This window comes from Macrobrachium nipponense, chromosome 24, assembly GCF_015104395.2.
Source record: "Macrobrachium nipponense isolate FS-2020 chromosome 24, ASM1510439v2, whole genome shotgun sequence".
NCBI lineage: Eukaryota > Metazoa > Arthropoda > Malacostraca > Decapoda > Palaemonidae > Macrobrachium > Macrobrachium nipponense.
In genome coordinates this window covers 47,036,019-47,057,809 of record NC_061091.1, presented here as the reverse complement: position 1 = coordinate 47,057,809, position 21,791 = coordinate 47,036,019, and the positions used below count along the sequence as shown (strand labels likewise).

The 21,791-nt window shown below is 38.9% G+C and overlaps 1 protein-coding gene across 1 annotated transcript in view; it reads right to left on the bottom strand.

The window, feature by feature from the left end:
• Window positions 1–21,791, bottom strand: part of LOC135205599 (uncharacterized) — a 349,446-nt gene that overhangs the window by 74,532 nt on the left and 253,123 nt on the right. Inside the window, exon 10 of the mRNA XM_064236373.1 lies at window positions 13,394–13,591. Coding sequence (XP_064092443.1) covers window positions 13,394–13,591 — 198 coding nt within the window. The remainder of the gene's footprint in view (window positions 1–13,393; window positions 13,592–21,791) is intronic.

Sequence of the window (21,791 nt, the reverse complement as noted above, 5' to 3'; positions counted from 1 at the left end):
CCTCGTGGAGGAAACTCTGGCCTGATGCCGTATCCGCCAGAGACTTCAAGGGATTCGATGTGGGCGAAGCTGGTGCTGCAGAGTCAGAAACAGTTGACGATCCCGAAACTGTTTTGGAACCAGATCTTGACGAGATCGTTGCACTCGACAAGTCCATGGGGCTGGTCATCGACGAGGACGACATCAACGACCTTCTCGAGGAGCCAAGAGGAGCTTACGACGGATGACCTGAAGGAGTTGGAGGCCATGCAACTTAACGTCGTTCAAGAGGAGTTCGCTAGCAGCGGCAAGGAAGAGGAGGAGGAGCCTATGACAACGGCAGAAATTAAGGATATTCTAGGTGCTTTTCATAAAGTGCAATCGTTTATCGAAAAAAGACACCCCGAAAAGGCTCACACAGGTCATATGCTTGCACAGTTCGATGACGTTTGCCTGAGTCGTTTCAGGAACATTGTGAAAAGTAGGCAGAAGCAATCTTCCTTGGATCGTTATTTTTTAAAGAGGCCTTCAGCATTAGCAGGAGTAAGCAAAAAGGAAGAACCAAGTGATAATAAACAGAAAGTTGAAAGCAAAAAGGAAGAACCAAGTGATAACAAACAGAAAGTTGAAAGCAAAAAGGAAGAACCAAGTGATGAAAAACAGAATGTTGAAAGCGGTGATGAAGTTGATCTGTAAAAAAAAAAAAAATAAAAAAAAAAAAGCCTACGTAAAAGTAAAAAAAAAAAGTTAAAAATAAAAAAAATAAATTTTTTTTTTACGTAATTTCTAGATTTTTGTAAGTTAAGTGTTAGTTTTGTTAAGGTGTTTCGTAAATTTTAGTTTTATAGTTTTCCTTAAATTTTTTATGTGCTTTCGTAAAGTTAAGTGTACGTACGTACGTACGTTATCTGCCGTTTGTCCTCCTCCTCCTCTGCCGCCACTATCGGAGATAGCCTCACTCGAAAGGTAAGCTTCCACATTTTATGTTACAGTAATATTTCTTGTACACTAATATGTATACACTTTATTTACAGGTTTTGGATTTTTATTCTTAATTTAGGTATTGAATGGTCCAAATTGTTGTAGTATTTCATTGTTTATAGGTCAATTTAGCTTTATTATGAAATTTAATGGGGTGTTTTTGGAGGGCTTGGAACGGATTAGCCATTTTACAAGTAAAATGTGTTCCAAGATACGAAAAACTCATAATACGAAGGCCGCCTCGGAACGGATTAATTTCGTATCTCGAGGTACCACTGTATATGCCCTTGCTGCTCTTTTGTCCATAGCTAGTAAGGATAGTAATGTAAAAATGAATCAGTCCTATTCTCCTTAACGTCATTTGTAACATAACTAAGGTAATTTTTTACTATCGTACGAAGGTTGAAATGCAAGCAAAACTGCTGCTACTGGATTCAGTTGTTCATATCAAATTAGCTGTTTCTGGCTGTATGCATTTACACAACAAGTATAACATTACTAACAATACTTTTGGCATTCTCTTTTACTTGTAAACTTAACTAGAAGATGGGATAGATAAAGAGATGAAGGAAAAGGGGTTACACCTAACTAAAAAATGGAATAGATAGAGAGGAAGAAAAGAGGTTAGCCTATTGTTATTTAATCTTGAAAATTTAACTCACATGATATGCGAGATACATAAAATTATTTTTTAAAAGTGAAAATTTGGGGTCGCATGATACACGAGATCTTGTGTTACATGAATATATATATGGTAATCTTTCAAGGAAGTGACTAACAAACTTGTTATGTTCCTTCCATGGAGTATATTAACCCTTAAACGCCGAAGCGGTAAAAAAAAAAAATGTTTCCCGTGTGCCGGAGACGTTTCAGAGTGAGCGCGGAAGCAGAAAAAATATTTTTTTCAAAAAATCACAGCGTGCTTAGTTTTCAAGATTAAGAGTTCATTTTTGGCTCCTTTTTTTTCATTGCCTGAAGTTTAGTATGCAACCATCAGAAATGAAAAAAATTATCATTATCATATATAAATAATGCGATATATGATAGCGCAAAAACGAAATTTCATATATAATTGTATTCAAATCGCGCTGTGCGCAAAACGGTTAAAGGTAACAAGTTACTTTTTTTTTTGTAATGTACACTAAATTGCAATCATTTTGGTATATAACACATTGTAAACCGATAAAAGCAACACAGAGAAAATATTATCACAAAATAATGCATGAATTCGTAACGCACAGACGTAAACAAATATTTTTTTCAAAAATTCACCATAAATCTACATATTGTCCTAGAGACTTCCAATTTCTTTCAAAATGAAGACAAATGATTGAATATTACTATACTGTAAGAATATTAGCTTACAAATGCAGTTTTTGACCATATCTGATGAGTTAAAGTTGACCGAATGTCGAATTTTTTTAATATATATTTTTTATATGCAATTATTTCAGAAATAAGAAAAGCTACAACTTTTAAATATTTCTCGTTTTATTTACATGAAATTGCGCACATTTTCATATATAAAACTCTATGAAATGCCTAATATGAAACGGAGCAAATATTCCGAGAATGCGACGTACGCATTTCGGAGATTTGTGGCGGAGAATCCGCGCGCGGAAGGAAGGAAAGTTTTTTTTTTTTAAATTCACCATAAATTTAAATATTGTGCAAGAGACTTCGAATTTGTTTCACAATGAAGATAAATGACTGAATATTACTAGACTGTAAGAGTTTTATCTTACAATTGCGTTTTTCGACCATTTCGGTAGAGTCAAATTTGACCGAACGTGGTTTTTTTTCTATTTATCGTGATTTATATGCAAATATTTCAAAAATGAGTAAAGCTACAACCTTCAACTATTTTTTGTTGTATTATACATGAAATTGCACACATTTTCATATATAAAACTTTATGTAACGGCTAATTTAAAATGATGCAAACATTACCACAATCGCACGTATGATTTTTTCGGAAGAGTTATTGCGCGGACGTAAAGAAAATGTTATTTTTTTCATAAATTCACCATAAATCGGAATATTGTGCTAGAGACTTCCAATTTGTTGCAAAATGAAGGTAAATGCTTGAATATTACTAGAATATAAGCGTTTTAGCTTAAAATTGCGTTTTTCGACCATTTCGGTAGAGTCAAACTTGACCGAAGGTTGAAAATTTGTCACTTATCATTTTTTATATGAAAATATTTCAAAATTGATAAAAGCTACAACCATGGGTTGTTTTTAGTTGTATTGTGCATGAAATTTTGCACATTTTCATATATATAACTTTATGTAACGGCTAATTTAAAATGGTGCAAACATTACCACAATCGCATGTATGATTTTTTTCGGAAGAGTTACCGCGCGGACGTAAGAAAAAGTTTTTTCATAAATTCACCATAAATCGAAATATTGTGCTAGAGACTTCCAATTAGTTGTTGCAAAATTAAGGTAAATGAATGAATATTACTAAAATATAAGAGTTTTAGCTTACAATTGCGTTTTTCGACCATTTCGGTAGAGTCAAAGTTGACCGAAGGTTGAAATTTTGGCACTTATCGTTATTTATATGAAAATATCTCAAAACTGATAAAAGCTACAATCATGAGTATTTTTTTGTTGTATTCTACATAAAAATGCGCACATTTTCATATATAATACTCCATGTAACGGCTAATTTAAAATGGTACAAAAATTATGTCAAAGTGACGAAATAATTTCAGAGATGTGTCACAGATACTTTTTAGTGCGGCAAGAAAGAAATTCACGCTTGCGCACCTGCGTAACGATTGTAAAGAAAACAACACCTTGATCCGTGAACTCCCAGCATCCCCCAAGGCGCATGATTCAAGAGTTTTTGGCTGGTAGGCCTAAAAGTATTTTTCCGCGAATTTTTAAAAAACTTTTGTATGTCGACGTAAAATACGTCCAGTCGGCACCCGAGAGACAAAAAATGTCGACGTAAAATACGTCCAGTCGGCGTTTAAGGGTTAATGCACATTTAGTATGCTGTTTGAAATTTCTAACATAGGAGCATCTAGGGTATATGATATTCATATGTAATGTTAGCATGTTTGTGCACCTCCACTATGGGAAGTTACCTTTATATTTGTAAAAAGAATATATACAGTGGACTCCCACTTATTCGCAGTTTGGCATTCACAGATTAAGTTATTTGCTGATTTTCCTGTAATGCATTTTTCAAAAAACCATGGAAAATTCAGTAATTCATGAATGTCCATAGAAAAAAAATACAGGAATCACTGAATTTTTTTAAGCGTTCTAGTGGGTTATTTGGTGTTGCAGCTATTAAAATACACAATCATAAGCATTTTTTTAGGGGTCCCGATATATCGCGGATTTTCAGTAATAGCAGGTGGGTTGCGGTACCTAAACCCCTGTTTCTACTGTATTGTAAATGGTCAAGCCTGCATAGATAAAGACAACTTTATTTCTAAAAATGTGATTTGTGGGCCAAACATTCACTGTGTTAATGTTTTATGAAGAAACATCTTAAGCAATAACGGTTCTCACGCAATGAAAGAACATACTTTGATATTCATAATTGTGCCGTAAATGTACGTCGTTTTAATATGAGGGGAGAGATTGCTTATCTTCCACATTATGCTTAAAGTACTATGAAGAAAAAGACTACCTATTGCACAGCTAAAATTTTCTGTATAACAGTGTAGATGAAACCTTTTTCCATGTTGAGGAAGTGTAATTTCTGGCTCAATAATTGTAATATAAAAGAAAGAAAAGAAATCCTAAACTCAGCAACAATCCTGGAGTATATTCACGGATAATTATCAATGAGATTTACTGGGATGGGGAAGTATAGTACCTTTTACGTATTAAGTCATACATGTTCTTCCTAATGTCTTTTTATACTTTGCAAAATTACAATTACAGCTGACATACTGTTGTAAAAAAAAAATTAAAGCTGCAAAAATCTCTGAGTATATTCACAGGTAAACATATACAAGATTTACTGAGATGAGATGGTGTAGTACATTCCCTTATGAAACCTTAAGTCAGGCAATTCTTCCTCTATCTTGAACTGAGGTGTGAATGTTGCCATAAATGTTGCCGTACAGTCATTTATGGCCCATTCAAATTATTTGAATGTTTTCCCACAAACTACGATCAAATATTGCGCCATATTTGTGCATCAAAGGATGCCTGCCACTACAAAAGGGTTAAGGCACTTAAGTTATGAAAGACTTAATGGCCATCAAAATCTAAAAACTACAAAGAAATATTAGAGTAATATTTTTTTCTATGTATATTCAATTAGGTTTAAGTTAGCGGATTGGTTAGGAATGATTGTACTACTGTTAAAAAACTTGACTGTTTAATGTGCATGAGTTGTTATGTAAATAAAGTAGTTTCATAAGGCCTGAGTTTTTTGTTGTTATTCTTTTAGACTATTGATTGAATAAACAACCCAACTTATTGTAAAAGCCTTATTGGCAGTAGTCTGCCTATTAATAAAAAGTCCAACGTAAGCTATAAATTCACAACACCACAAACTCCACTAATCCTCAACAATGCAGTAGCTTCCTTCCTCTTCCACTTAGAAATTTGGAGATAGAAGGTGAGGAGGCAATGGAACCAGAGGACGAAGACAATGTTTTACTTTTATCTTTCTTCGACTTCTTCTTCCTAGCCAGGTCTGATGCCAAGGTCAGTACCTAAGAGAACATAAGGAGGACGACTGCCCTTATAGCCAACTCCTTATGACACAACATACAAGATGTGCTAGGATACTATCTAGATAGGGCAGCCAGAGAGCCTGGGGAAATTGTAACCATCAAAGTTGTTATGATCATAGTCAAGGTGGTTACAGGATTCACCCTACTGGAGGTGACGTGACCAAGCAAAGCAGAAATTTATTTTGATAACAAAAACAAGTTTTATTTTATACTTGCCAAGCAATTACATAGAAGTAGATTCCCTACCACAGCAGACCAAAATTCAAATTTTGCGGTGGAACTGCCATCGCTGGTGCAGGTGAGTGATCCGCCCACGTTCGGGAGTAAAAGGTATGACTGACCAAGTGTCTCCAATTTGTTTAAGCCCGAAGACAATCTAATCCACCTGTGGAGAGGAGGGAGGGCTCTGATTATGTAATTGGTTGGTTTTTATTTTAAAAGTAACATCTTTACTTCAGTATCTTACCAAGCAATTATACATAGCTGATTCCACACTGAAAGGGATTGGGATGTGGATTGTGTGTCTATTAAAAAAACATGAAAGATTTCTTGAAAAGACAAAAACGTGTCCGCACTGATTGTGCTCGTCATACCTTACCTTGCAGGTGAGCTGCTGCAGGTGAGCTGCTGCAGGTGAGTACTGCCATAATAAAAACAACTGGTGTGCACTCCAGGTACTTAGTACCCCCAGACTTCCCTTTAACTCAACAACCTTGATTCAAGGCAAAAATAAGAGGAACAGATAACCCACCTCTATGTTACCTCTCCCAACAGCATACCAGCAATGGATAAAGGTCTGAGATTGTTACAATTCTTAAATACAATCTTCACTTCTTTCAAATAATGCATGACAAAAACTGACTTAGACCTCCAAAATGTTGCCTGAAGGATAGCGGATAACGACATATCATGTCCGAAGGCTAGTGAAGTGGTGAACGCTCTAACTTCATAAGCTTTAACTATAAGGAGTGCAAAGTCTTCTTCTTTTGTCCAAGAGTGAGCCTAGAGGATTAACTCCATCAAGAAGAAGGGAAGTGCATTTTTCAAAAGCGGGCGAGATGGGTCTTTAACTGAACAGCAAAGGTGAGCTAAAGGTCCCCCTTATCTTCTCAGTCCTGTGTAAGTAATATCTCGATGCTCTCAAAGGGGAGAGTAGTCTTTCCTCTTCTGGTCCAAGAATATCCTTCAGGTTCCTGAGGATGAAAGAACGTGGCCAAGGACTTGAGGGGTTCTCATTCTTAGCGAGAAAACAAAGGGACAGAGAACAGACTGCGTCTCCCTGAGAGAAACTAACTCTCTTCTCCATACCATATACACTCATTTTGCCAAAGCTAATGCCACTAAAAATAAGGTCTTCTTAGTCAAATTCCTCAATAAATGTCTAGCGAAGGAGTTTGAATGCGGAACTTGGCAGCCATTTAAGGACCACATCTAAGTTCCAAGAGACAGAGTCTTTCAGACACTTGGAAGTTTTGATTTTGAATGATCTAATAAGACCCCTGTGCCTAAACACTGAGCTTGACATGGCTCTACACCATCTTCTAAAGATGTTTCACTTGGACTGGTAAAGTTTGTCAGAAGAAGTTCGACTGCATTTCGCAATAGCTTCTGCAGCTCTTCGTGAAAAGCCTTTCACTCTAATGAGGCTCCTGACAGTCTGAAGCCTGTCGGGGCCAGCGCAGACACTCCTTGATAATATCTGAGGAAGTGTGGCTGTCTGACTTGTTTTGAGGCAGTAATCTTGGGAAATTGATTAGTAAGTGAAGGTCTGGAAACCAGAGTGGGGCGGCTAGTGTTAGGGAGATGTTCTGATGGAACATCATGTTGTTCAGCATGTTTCTGATCACCCTGAAGAGGGAAAAGGCGTTAGCATCTAGCCTGTCCAGTCGCAACATCTCCTCCGTAGACCAAGCTAGAGGATCTGTGACTGGAGAGCAATACAGGGGGAGGTGGTTGTTCTTTGAGGTGGCAAAGAGGTCTATTGAGGGCTTGGCCCAGAGCTTCCATAGGTCGATGCAGGTCTTGGCATTGAGAGTCCATTCTGACAGAAGAACTTAACAGTGTCTGCTCAATTTGTTGCCAGAACATTCAACCTTCCTTGAACGAAGCAAGGGATGCGGGAAATCCGATTTTTCTCTACCCAAAGGAGTAGGTCTCTTGAGGCTTCATGAAGGGTGAAGGAGTGTGCCTTTCCACCTTTCAAATGTACAACAAGGTGGTGAAACTGTATCATGTACTGCTACCACCTGGTCTGAAATCAGGTGAGTGAATGCTTGTAGGCCCAGGTGAACTGCCAACAGCTCCTTTACACTGATGTGTAGAGATTTTTGTGCTTCTGACCATTTCCCCAACACTTTCTGCTCCCCTAATAGGGCTCCCTAGCCTATGTCTGAAGAATCAGAATAAAACTGTCGGGAAGGGTGCAGAAGGTGAAGAGAGTCCCTCCTGGAGTCACTCTCTTGAAAACCATCAAATGAGGTCTTCTTTGAACTCTTCTGTGATGCAAAACACTGTTGAGTTTGGCTGAGTCTTCCTGTGCCAACTCGCCTTCAAGAAGAATTGCTGGGGTCCCACATAAAGTCTTCCAAGTTTGATGAACCGTTTTGCTGATGCCAAAGTTCCCAGAAGGCTCATCCACTGGACTGCGGAACATGACTGGCAAGCTAGGAATTTCTGAACAGTCAGGAGACATGACTATTCTCTTCAGGGAGAGAAAAGCCCGAAATGCTCTAGAGAATTCAGTCATACCCAAATAGAGAATGCTCTGGAATGGTACCACCTGAGATTTTTCTAAAGAATTATGTCAGACAGAGGGTCCTAAGTCCTTCGCACACTGGCTTTCCGCTGCGAAGCCAGTCATCTAGGTAAAGTGACACATTGATTCTTAGAAGGTGGAGCAACTTCCCTAGAGGAGCTAAGACCCAAGTGAAAACTTGAGGCACCAATGATAGATCAAAGCATAGCTCCTGAAGCTTGTCTAGGAAAATGAATCAAAAGATGCTTCCTGGAGTCTTGGTGAATAGGGACTAGAAAATATGGATCTAGTATGTACAGGGACACCATCCAGTTCCCCTGGTGAAATGATGCTAACACTGATTGAGTCATTTCCATATTGAACTTGGTCTTGAGGATGAACAAATTCAGAGCACTGACATCTAAGACAGGCCTCCAGCTCCCTGATGACTTGGGGGACTACAAAGAGTCTGTTGTAAAACCCCTCAGATGATTAGTCGACAACTTCTTCTACAGCCCCTTTCTGAATGAGATCCTCTACCTATCAGATTAGAGCTAAAAACCTCTGAGTCTGGAGAGTAGGCTGTCATTTTCATGGGTACCTTGCAAAAAGGGCGTTCTTCTTTGCAGGTAAATGAAATACCCAAAATGAGGAACCTGAATCACCCAGGGTTTTGGTCCTCAGTGGCTCCATTCCTCCCAAAAATGGTGTAGTCTGGCATCGACCAGGTACAAAAAGGACTGGTGCATCACTTGGTATAGGGCTTTATGGTGGGTTTCGACATGGTCTTTGGAGGGTGTCGCAAATTAGAGTGGGACCTAGTGAGGGTCAAGACTTCCCTCTCGAAAGGCCTTTGCACTGGAGAGAAGGACTTGGCAGGAGTAGAACATGGAGTTATGGGACATTTTGCCGACTGGGCTAATAAGTCATGTGTTGACTTTTTCTGCGCTCTTTTACAATTTCCAATGGAAACAAATGGGTCCTGTCCAGAGGAGAGAACATGCGGGCTGACTTCTCTGCAAAGGTTACGTATTTTGTGGCAAAGGAACCCGCTTCTTCAGTATGCCCATCGCAAAGAGCGAGGTTACTTCATCTGATCCATCCCTAATCAACTTGGACTTGTTGGCACAAGAGAGGACACCCGACCAGTCCTCAGCAATGTCCTCAGGAAGGATAGAACAGTCCTCCATTTTCCTGGCAAAAGCCCCAACTGTCCTACAGGTTCGACGGAGGAAGTGACTGCATTCCTGCTGTCACCCCACAGGTTCGATGGAGGAAGCGACTTCCATCCTGCTGTCACCCTACAGGTTCGACGAAGGAAGCGATTGTCATCCTGCTGTCACCGTATCATTCAATGAAGGAAGCGACTGCCCGTGGGCAAGCCTCACCAGTACCAGTCTCCCTTGGACTTCTGGCATGTCTTCTCTTACAGGTGGGGGAGTGGGAAAGTGACCCTCTTCTAAGAAAACTGGAGGGACGGGCAGCCGCCCCCTCAGAAATCATTGCACTAATCCTTGGCACTTCCTTCACACTTATAGGTTTTTCCATAAAAGATTTCACAGAAAGACCTAATTCCATTCCTGTGTTCACTAGCAAATCAACTTCTTCTTGAACCTTGATTCAAGGTTGACAGTGGTGTTGGAAAAGGAATCATGGGAAGCTGGCAAAGGAGTCAAAGTTAAGGGAGTAGGAGGACTTATTATAGGAGGAGGAGGGGAAAAATTAAGGGAGTAGGAGGACTTAAGATCGGAGGAGGAGGGGAAGAAACAGTAGTTGCCGCCACTACAGGCGAAGGAGAAGAAGCTAAACTAGCTATATTTTCAGCTCTTGAGAGCTGCCTTCCTCCTTCTATCCTTCATAACTTTTTCAGAGTAAGAAATAAAAACCTTCCAGTACTGTTCGTTCCTTCCCTGACATTTGGGACACGTAACCACCCAATTAAATTCTTGTCCCCAACATCTGATGCATTTAGAATGCAAATCATAAAAAGGTTTAGCTAACCTATTCTGCAATCCCCGGGGCAAAGAACCTAACTCCCAAAGAGCTAGAATAAGATTTGATGGCAAACAAAAGCTAAATTAAACTACATGAAGTGAATACTTCACCAAAGATTTGTAAAGCAATACAACCATCCAATATAATGAAGAGAGGTCTACTCAAACCACCAATGTTACTCAGGAGCCAGCAAAAAACAACAAAAGTGGGCGGATCCCTGTCACCTGCAATAGCGATGGCAGCTCCACTGCAAAGTTTGAATTTTGATCTGCCGTGGTAGGGAACCTACAGCTATATAATTGCTTGGTAATACACCGAAATGAAAATACTAGGCTTTTCTGAGAGACCCAGGGATGGCCATAACTCCCTGAGCCTGTTGGTCTCTCACACGCCTGAAAAGGAAGCTGGTTAGTGCGTGAGCTTTCCTTCCTTCCTTCCAGAGATAGAAGGCTTGTCAGCGGAGACGTCTCCTTCTGAATGAAATGAAGCCTTGCCAGAGGAAACGTCTCCTTTTGAATGAAATGAAGCCTTCAGAGATAATCAAAACTTGTTCATAAGGAGCACCCACAGGAGATGCTACTCCCTTCGGCAGAGCAACTAAATGGGAAGCAGCTTGGGAGGTGGTGTGTTAACTCTCCAAAGACACTGGAACACTTGTTAGGTTTCTTCTTTCTCTTCAATGCAAACTTGAGCCATTGTTCAGACAGCCACACTCGACACCCCACTACGATTACATATGGGCTGCCTACAGGAAGCAACTAGTGAATGAGGGTCTACTGCCAACATAGGAAAAACTTGTCATAAGGCTCATTTGTCCTTGAGCATTGACACTTAATTACTTCTGGCCTCATATCCTTAAATGAAGCTGTCTTAATTGACTGATGGGTCTGCTCTTTACTCATCAATCACACAAAAATCAAACAAGGAAAAGGAAATAAATTATTTATTCTAATAACAACAGGGCTTGACTGTATTAACTGGGTAGAGAGCTGGAAAAAGATGTACTCAATGGCAGCTGGAAGTAATGTGGAGCAGAGACCAGCAGCAGGGTGGGGTTTTCTGCTACCTGCCTTTAATTAACTACTTTGTCATTCAGGATGTGGGGATTTCTCCTACCTGCCCTTCATTAACTATCTTGTCATTAAGTCTCAATGGCTGTTTTCAACTTGTACTTAAGCAATCTCCTATATAAATAACAAAGGTTTGTATCTGTGTGGGAGCAATTACCACTTAAAACTTTAACCTGTTAGGCATCACCAATGGTATATCTCAGTCACCCACCTCTCATATCAACATTCTCCCTCTTTCACGGCTGGTGCTGCACTGATCAAGCTCAGAAATACACTTTACTCTTATACAAACTGTAGGAACATACTTCAACAACACTATGAGCTAAATTTAGGTAATTGGCAACTTTTTTGTACCAGAAAGACAGTCTGACAGAGGACATCTAGCTCTCTTATGAGCATTGTCTCCCAGTATGCTTCAGGAGTTCATTGATAAGCAATCTTTCTTTATCCCATTCATCCACCTATAATGAGCATTCCAATGCAAAAGGCAATATGTCATGGGTACAACATATGCCAATTACATGAAAGCATTTTGTGAAAGTACTAATGGCTATATCTGGAACTTTTATTTATGTGGGTACAGACACACCATACAATTAACAGTTCCTACTATATGATCCAGGCCCTTCCAGAATTGTTTTCACTCTCATAGACCCTCTTTTAGGGAAGGGATTTTTTATGTTTATTGATAGTTATTTTACAAGTGCAGAATTAGTAGATGCACTTGTTGATAAAAAAAAATAGATTGTATTGGAACACTGAGCATAAATGGGAGATATGTTCCTAAAGAATAGAAACCAATAAAACAAAATGTGAAAAAATAGCAGCATATTGGAATAAATCAATGATACAAAGATGAAAACATAAGAAGTGTTCTGAGCATATTACATTATGATTCTATGGAGAAATACTTATTTTGAGACTAAACAAAAACTTATTACAATATATGCAATATATATTCAACATGTTATAATAGACAGACACCACGTCTTTCAAAAAAACCTTCTCGGCAATTAGCAGACAATTTCCTAACTATTGTCCTCCTATTCCAAGTAATGAAAGGAATCTTAGATCTTGTTCTTTATTAAATAAAAAACAAAAACAAACAAACAAACAAAGGAAAGGAAAGTCCAGTTTTCCCTTTTATGTGTCATGCATGTAATTTTTAGTTAGTTAAAATTAAATGAATTCTTTCGTCTTTTCTTATTCTACATTATTTTAATATCCAAATACATTTATACAAAAAAATAGCAATATAAAAAAGAACACATAAAAATGGATAAAAACTAGCACAGACCAAATGACCACTGTGAGAGAGAAAATGTGATGGTATGGACATGGCAGCACCTCCCAAAAGTGATGCTTAACAGATTAAGATCTTGCTATTGGTCACTACAAAACACTACCATTATGAAGAATGCAACTGATGGAAATGACACAAAATAAAATTAAAAACAGCAATCCTGGGAGTGCAACTCAAAGTATGTGAATACAACAAAGTTGCACAAAGGAAGATGGGAGGCTTCTGGGTAGGCTTGTAAGGGGTCTTGACTCAGGATTTAATAAGTTGGTGAGCTTTGAGAGCCATTTACATGGAAGTACTATATTGCTATTCATGTTACAAGTTGATGTGAAAAACATGTTTTAAGTTGTACAAATTTTATTTTTGTTAGGACAAATCTGGTACCAAACCACAACACTAAATCTGAGTAATTTCATAAGATCATTAGATGGAGTACTCATCAATATACATACTCATCAATACACGGATTGACTTATAACAACAATATGACACAATTAGGCTATCATTTAATTTATTTTCGAAAAAATCACATGCTACCGGAATGAAACATTTAAGGAAATTTGTCTCTATCCTTTAGGTATTGTGATTTAGGCATAAACATTAAACACACACTTACCTTTACTTCTGCTAGATCTTGGGGTTGGATCTGTACTAAGACCACCTTTTTGGAAATCTTTGTAACTGGCCATTATCAATTTTAGAGCATCATTCACTTTCCCTTTCTCTTCTTCATTCTTGCCAGAACTTGCCATGGGTTGTGCATCATCAAATCTACTTTTTCTGGAGGGGTTCTTTGTTTTTTCTGAGTTTGTATCTGAAAAAATGGTCTTTCTCAGCATGGGTAACTGGATTTTGTTTCTCTACATAAATCCCAACTTAGATGAGGGAATCCTTACCATTTATCAGGTATATGCACTAGTGCATTTGTGCTTTACTAACAATTGCCGATTTCTTTATATTGAGCAAATACAAAGCCTGCTCACAAAAATGTTCTAAGGTTTGTACCTTAATGATTCTTCAGTGAGAACACCAATAACAAACAGACTGGTTAACCAGCGAGGACCAGAATAATATGATAAAACAATGATAATACAGGTATTTAACATACCAAGTAATTGTTTTTGTACATAAGTAATCCAGGAATACAGATGCTTAAATTTAAACAAAATAAGTGTAGTAAAGTACTGTACTCGGAAGAACTGAAGAATTAAAATACTTCTTAAATTTAGAATACTGCAAAACTAGTTGATAAGAAAGCAATCCCATACATAGTGTTAACTTCAAAGAGTTTTACAACATGATGATGCAAAAGGATGGAAGTTAAAAAGTTGGAAAATAAGAGAACTGCAAGTACTAATTGAGATTAAAGACTGGAAAATAGACTGGAAAATTTATAAGCTCAATAAACAGTGCAAAAATGACTGCAATATTAAGAAGTGTTACCATAAAAGGCCCTAAAAGAAATCATTTCTTGCAAAAATGAAAAAATACCAGGTTCCTCATAAATTTTTTATGGACTCAATTAACTGTTTCTCGAGTACTGCAACAGATCTATGAAACAATCAAGCAAATCATTTGTGACATTAATCAGTGCTCCACTTCCATCATAATAAAAAAAAATACAATAATGTATTAATGTACACAGAGAAAATTATACCAAAATATTAATGTAACTTAAGTATGGCACTGAAATGCTGAACTGATGTTGTTTAGCATTAAAATTGCCCTTTAAAGTGGACATTGAACTTTCTACTGAAAAACATCCGTCACACCGATACAATAAATTTACACTAACTGCCTAAGAGCTTATGTGCTTCATCTGAAACTATTACACTCTTGTTGCCATCACTGATACAGCATTCTCAAGGTCCTATTACCATTGAGAACAATGTTTGTGGTACAACTGAATTAGAAAACTCATAATCAAGTTTAGACAAGTAAAATAGTAGTAATTACAATTTGTGAAAACTAAGATAAAGTCTACAAACTTCTTGGATAGCCGATGGACAATGTAAGATAAAAAAAACAGCAATGTTTAGTTTTTAAAACTTCACTATTCTGGGGGAGTGAAAAATATTCCTTGCAAATATCTTGTGTTATTGAGTTTCCACTCCATCACAAGAAGACTCCAGAAAAATGGCTTGGCAGCATAACATCTTGTATTACCAAGCCATAACATATTGTATTACTTTCATGAAAGCATTCTAGTATTGGTATAAAAAACCATGAAGTCACAATAATGTTCTTCAATAATGATACACATTTATGAAGATTGCAGGTATGCTCTAATGACTGTTTTACAAAAACTGAACAGCTGATTAGACAAAAAGACACTTTAATGATATTCACATTGCAAAGCCACTGAATCCTAAACTCTCACTGTCAAACATTTATACCAGATAAATAATATATGGCAAATAATCCTTGAGCAAGAGTGTCACGGATTTATTCATTTAAATGTTCAAAGTGTTACCTTCTTCATTAATGGAAACAGGATTTTTGCATATACAGTCTGATAAAAAAAAAAAAAAAAAAAAAAAAAAAATCAAATTTATTGCTATTAAAATAAAAAAAGCCTTGCCTGTAAACAACATGCATTTGATATTTTTCAAGCCCTGCAACATGACAGACAATCAACTGCACAACTTCTCTGTACAGGCTGATTGGTTTCTTCTCTAAAATTATCCTTAAGAAACAATCATCTGTACCTTTCCTACAAAAATCAATACAGTAATACCTCAACCTACATCATTAATTAGTTCCAAGACATCATTAATTAGTTCCAGTCAAAAAGCCATTTAAAAAATAACCTACACTCACTATAAAATAACCCTACTGGCAACCCAATAAAAATTCAAATTTATACACACAGAGAATGAAAAAAAATACCTGTATGTACTGTACCTACCTCATGAGTGACTTCGATGTGCTTGATGGGGAAGAAAGAGCCTTAAAGGCTGAAATTTCTTATTCATGTGGATTTGCATGCTGCAAAAACTGGGTGAGAGTGCATCAAACTCTGTTTCTCTTATTTTCATCCAAAATCAGCCTCTAACAAATAACTGAGTTGTGCAATGGCCCCAATACCTTGGTAAAGCATTCAGATTTGAGATCCACCTCCTTAAAAAACACAAGGGCTTTGTCACTGAGAGCAATGCCCCTGCTGCATCTTGTTTATGATGAAGCACTGAGGTTCTGGTTCTGGTGCATGCTCCTCCTTGTAGCACTGCTGCTCATGAAGCTTCATCAACTCCTCATTTGTCAATAGCCAATTGTCTGCTTCAAATAACATGATGGAATCCTCATCCTTCGAGTCAGCTTTAAGATCACTGTTAAATGTCACCAAAGCTTTGTTTACACCCACCTTAGCAAAGCTGAAGTAGATGTGAACACAACTTCAAAGGGCCCTTGAAATCATGGAAAAAATGAGGGCACAACTAATTCTTAACTATCTTGAAGATATGATATCTCTCAGTTAAAAGTCACAGATTATTATTTCATCATACATATCATTTGCACCTACAACCTATATAAGCATTCTCCTACAGTAATAGAATTTTTTAGATGGCAGTGACCCTCTGGTGCATCATTATAAAGAAAGAGGTGATCATGGGAGGTACCATATTTGCTGACATAAAACATGTGGTTTCTTCCTTAATAATAAAAGTATAAAAAGCCACACTGAATTTCATGCAGCTATAGTATAGTACACGACAAAAAACTAAACAGACCTGTGATGCCCACAAATGTGAGTGCTACAGACCTGAGCATACCATAAAGGGATGGCCTGCCTTTTCCTTTTCATTTTTTTTTTTAAGTTGGAAAATGATGGTGTAGCAATGCTTCCATTATATTTCTGTATTTAGCCTTACATCCAAAATTAAAATATGAAAATAACTCCACAATCAGCATGCAGAGTAAATAACTATCAGCATACAGTTACATAAAAGCATAAAAAAAATTTAATCAAGAGAAAGAATGTCACTAAGTCCAAAATGGAAAAACATTTCTATCTGCTTCCTTTAGGTATAAATACTTGTATGAACATCATTCAAGAAACAACATAACTTGTTGTTAATGATGTTGGCAATGGTACTCTAAATGTTTGTTGAGAATGCTCTAACTAGACTTCTGGGATCATAATGTTGTTTACCATAGGTAATTGAAAGGTTAATTAATTGAGAGATAATTTCATATTTCATGTTTAGCAATATAAGTTGGTAACAATCAAATTGGAAACAAAAGATATTAGCAATGTCCTATGCCTTGGCGGCTATTATTGCAACTGTTTGATTGCAAGAGATGAGGAGGTAAAAATCTACAATCCAAGGTCCAAAGAAAGGAGGTCTACCCTTTCGCAGGTAGAATTGGGGTGAGGCAGGAGGGGGGACAATTTGTTCTATCAGTTTACTCTAGAGATTCAGCTTGTACCCTTTACTTGAACACAACTTATTACAAATACATATATAAAAGGGATTTTGACAAAGGAAAAATCCCTTTCTGGGTGAAGACCTATGTCGCCCAGTGAAATGTGCATATAGCACTCATTTCTAGGTATAAATAAATGCCATATATACCAGAGAAAAAAAGCCATATGGAATGCAAGAGTTACTACCTCTGGATCGCTCACCCTCATAAGGTGTTGATATATCATCAAGGGCGAGTGGAAGCCACTATCACAGATACTTTGCCAATTAGGTCTCTCCTCTCTCAAAATCCCCCGCTAGAGAGGTGCCGTTACAACGGCTACCTTCCGCTCGTCACTACTACCTCTGCCAAGAACCCTCATTCCTGAAATACGCACCCAAGCTTAAGCCAGCTAAAGGGTGGGGAAAGGAAAAGAGAGGGATGGGTTCACTGGGCGACACAGGTCTTCACCCAGAAATAGATTTTTCCTTTGTCAAAATCCCTTTTCTGGGATCGACCTGTGTCGCCCAGTGAAATAGTAACAGAATTCGCCATACAAGCTTGGTAAATTGAGAGTAAAACAAAAAATTTTATATGAAAGGTAAAATAAAATTTTCTTACAATTATTGTTTTAATGATCAAAGTTAAGGATAACAAAATACAAGGAGTAAATAACGTATAATAATATATGACCAAATTCATACAATCACCAGGAAAAATAAGAACAGGTAATGAATATAATAACACATGAAATAATGAACTATGTACAAGTACAGGAGTGGGTTGATAAGCAATCCAGTCCGTAACAAAAAGGCAAAAAGGCAGGGAATACAAGCGAGGCAGGTAGGTGAGAGGGAGTACCAAAAAGTAATCAATAGCAAAATCAATGATAATTAATAATATACAAAATTACAAAATACATAATTATGCTGTATCAGGGGAGACAATGTTCCCTGCAGCCACTGCAAAATATTTAAGGGCCTCTAAAGACTTTAGACAGTGGTGTTTAAATACTGTCGGAGATTTCCAACCCGTATACTTTTTGAGATCATCGAAGTTCATATGATGAAAATAATTAACTGAGGTAGCCACTGCTCGGATATCATGGACCTGAGGAACTGAATCCGGATTAGCTTGTTTAATAAAATAAAGAATTTGTTGTTTGATGGCCTTCAAGGAAATGGTTCCACCATTCTCTCTAATAAAAAGAGGACCTGAAGACCTATTAGAAGTTCTGTCAAGATAAGATTTCAATGTAATAACTGGACATAATGATGGGTCCTGTGGAAGAGGGACCATCTTCCACGGAGACCATCTGTTCTGAGGGTCTTCATTCTTTGCCAAGAATTTCAGATCAGGAGAAAGCAGAACTCCTGAAGGGAGGAAATCAACATGATTTGGTTCTCTAGAGAGAGCCAACAGTTCAGATATTCTGGCGCCTGAGGCCAGGCTCAGTAAAAATAATGTTTTCCTGAGAAGGGTTATATATGAGCATGATTCATTATCAGTATCTGAGGCTAACTTGAGAATGTCATTTAAAAACCAGGAGAACGTATGAAGCCGATTTACTGGTCTCAGATGAGCACATGCTCTAGCAATAGACGAGAAGTACAAATCTGTTAAATCAATATTAAAGCCAGACTGAAATATCTTCCACAAGGTGGATTTAGTCATAGTATTGGTACTACTAGCAGCTAGGCCTTTTTCGAACAGATTTCTAAAAAATGAAATTGCCAGATTCGTAGTCATTGTCTGAACATCTGATTCTTTTAGAAAGATGGCTAACTTCCTCACTGCCGAATCATACTGCCGGAGTGTCGATTCTCTTTTGTCTGATTCCACGAACAATGTGTTTAGCGGATCAATATTAGCATCTTTCTGTGCCGCAAACTTCATGAAGTCCATAAAGTTAGGGCATTCAGAATTCTTGAGGAAGCTGACACAGTCTGAGTTTGTACCACCTGAGTCAACTTTGGGTTGGGAATCCGTCCGGGACGGAGTTTCAACTTTAGTAGAAGAAGAAACCAATTGCTCTTCAGCCAGTTGGGTGCTACCAGTGCTATCCGTCCTTTGAAAGATCTGAGTTTGTGTAGAACTTTCATTAAAAGGTTTATTGGCAGAAATAGGTAAATCTTCTGCCAATTGTTCCAGTCTATGGACGTCGCATCTGTGGCGTGAGCCAGAGGATCCAAATTGGGAGCCACATAACAAGGAAGTTTGTGGTTGGACTCCGTGGCGAACAGGTCTACCTGAAGGCCCAGTATTTGTAGGCAAATCCAATTGAATGACTTTGCGTCCAAGGACCACTCCGATTCCAGCGGAGTTGTCCTGGACAGTGAATCCGCAATGACATTCTGTATTCCTGCCAGGTGAGTGGCTGACAGGTGCCAATGATGTTTCATTGCCAACGAGAAGATTGCTATCATCACGTGATTTATGTGACTTGACTTGGAGCCGCCTCTGTTTAGGCAGTGAACTATCACTGCACTGTCCAAGACTAGTCTGATATGAATATTCCTGGCCGGAGCTAGTCGTTTCAGGGTCAGGAAAATGGCCATTGCTTCTAGGATGTTGATATGGAACTGGCAGAATACTGTTGACCATGTTCCTTGAACCTTCTTGTACTGAGAATAGCCCACCCCCCCCCCCCCCCGCCATCCGCTCAGAAAGGCATCCGTGTGGACTACTAGAGACGGCGGGGGAAATTGGAGCGGTACTGACTTGGAAAGACTCTTGACTGTCGTCCATGGACGAAGTCTTTTCCTTAGTATCAGCGAAATCAAGGAGATTTTGTCTCTGAGTCTGCTGTTGGCTCTTCTCCGCCATACCCGATTGATGTCTTTCAGTCTGGCTTTCAACAAACGATGTTATTGAAGTAAACTGAAGTGAGCCTAAGACTCTTTCTTGGGTACGACGAGAAGCCCGTCTGCTCTTGAGAAATTGTCTCGTAGCTTTCGCTATCTCTTTGCACTTGGTTGGTGGAAGAGATAGTTTGTGTGCGGTTAGATCCCATTGAATTCCTAACCATTGAAAGCGAGATGCCGGAATGAGATGGGACTTTTTCTTGTTTATCTGGAATTCCAGATACTCTAGAAATTTTATTACTTTGGCTGTTGCACTGTGACATTCTTTGTTGTTGGGAGCCCAAATGAGCCAGTCGTCGAGGTAAGCTACTAGCGTAACCCCCTGAGCTCTTAGTTCCTGAACTACTATCTCTCCTAGTTTGGTGAATATTCTGGGCGCTATATTGAGCCCAAATGGCATGACTCTGAACGAGTAAGCCTGTCTTCCTAGTTTGAAGCCTAGGTAGGGAGAAAAGTTTCTCGCTATCAGGACGTGATAATAAGCATCTGTAAGATCGATAGAGGTGGTGACGACCCCACAGGGAAGTAAGGTCCGCACCTGCGAGACGGTTAGCATGCAGAACTTGTCGCATTGAATGTATGAGTTGAGATGGGACAAATCCAGAATCACTCTTGGTTTGTCCGAGTCCTTCTTTGGCACGGTGAACAAACGTCCTTGAAATTTCAGGTGTCTGACTTTCTTTATTGGCTTCTTTTGAAGAAGGTCTTTGGCATAGTCTAGAAGGTCTGTCGTTGGAATTTGGTGGAATCTGACTGGTGGAGGAGGCCCTATTATCCATCTCCACCCCAGACCTTTTGATACGATACTGTGGGCCCACGGACTGAAGGTCCAATGGTCCCGGAAGAGGTACAGTCTCCCGCCTACCTGGAGAGGCTCATAGATTGGATGAGGTCTTACTTCCTCTGCCTCTTCTGGAGGGAGCTCTGGAACCAGCTCTGTGCCGGTAAGCACCTCTTGCTCTGCTTCCCCTTGCATGTCGGTTATACCCTCGAAATACCCCTTGCGCTTCAAATGAAGCGTTGAAGGCCGGGGACGTCACGAAAGTAGCCGAACTCGAGGACTGTTGAGTTGGCTGACTCTGCAACAACACCAATTGTTGTTGTGGTCATGCCTTAGAGGTCGAAGGTTGACCAATCTGGGAGACGGGAACTGCCTGAATCACCGCCTGTGTCTGAGGGGCCTAGAAGGGCTAATACTTCCTGACCCTCTTCCTACCTTTGGGCTGCGGTCCAGAGGTCTCATAGAACTTCCTTTTGGAGGGAAGACCCCAGCAGACACAAAGGTTCTGATTAGCCCTAGCAGCCTCACTGATGACGCTGTTAACTACGTCTTCAGGAAAGAGGTTAGGTCCCCAGATTGCTGCTTTAATGAGCTTATTAGGCTCGTGTCTAATGGAAGCATCAGCAAGGACATGCTTCCTGCAATTCCGCCTAGCAACCACAAAGTCATGAAGGTCACATTGAAAAGTCTGCAAAAGTGACTTTGTTAGAACCCGGAATAGAGGTTCCTCAGAGTAGACAGAAGCCGTCAACTCCGATGTAGTAATAGAGTTGATCGACCTACTCAGTCTACACCTGGACTCAAACTCTGCCTTAACCATGGCATCCGGGATTCTGGGTAGTCGTTCACTAAACTGAGTGGAAGCACACTCCGGATCGAGTTTGCCCACTGTGAACGTTTCTGGAGCACCCACCCAGCACTCCAGATCTCCGGAAAAGAGCAAAGAGGTAAGCTCTGTCTCT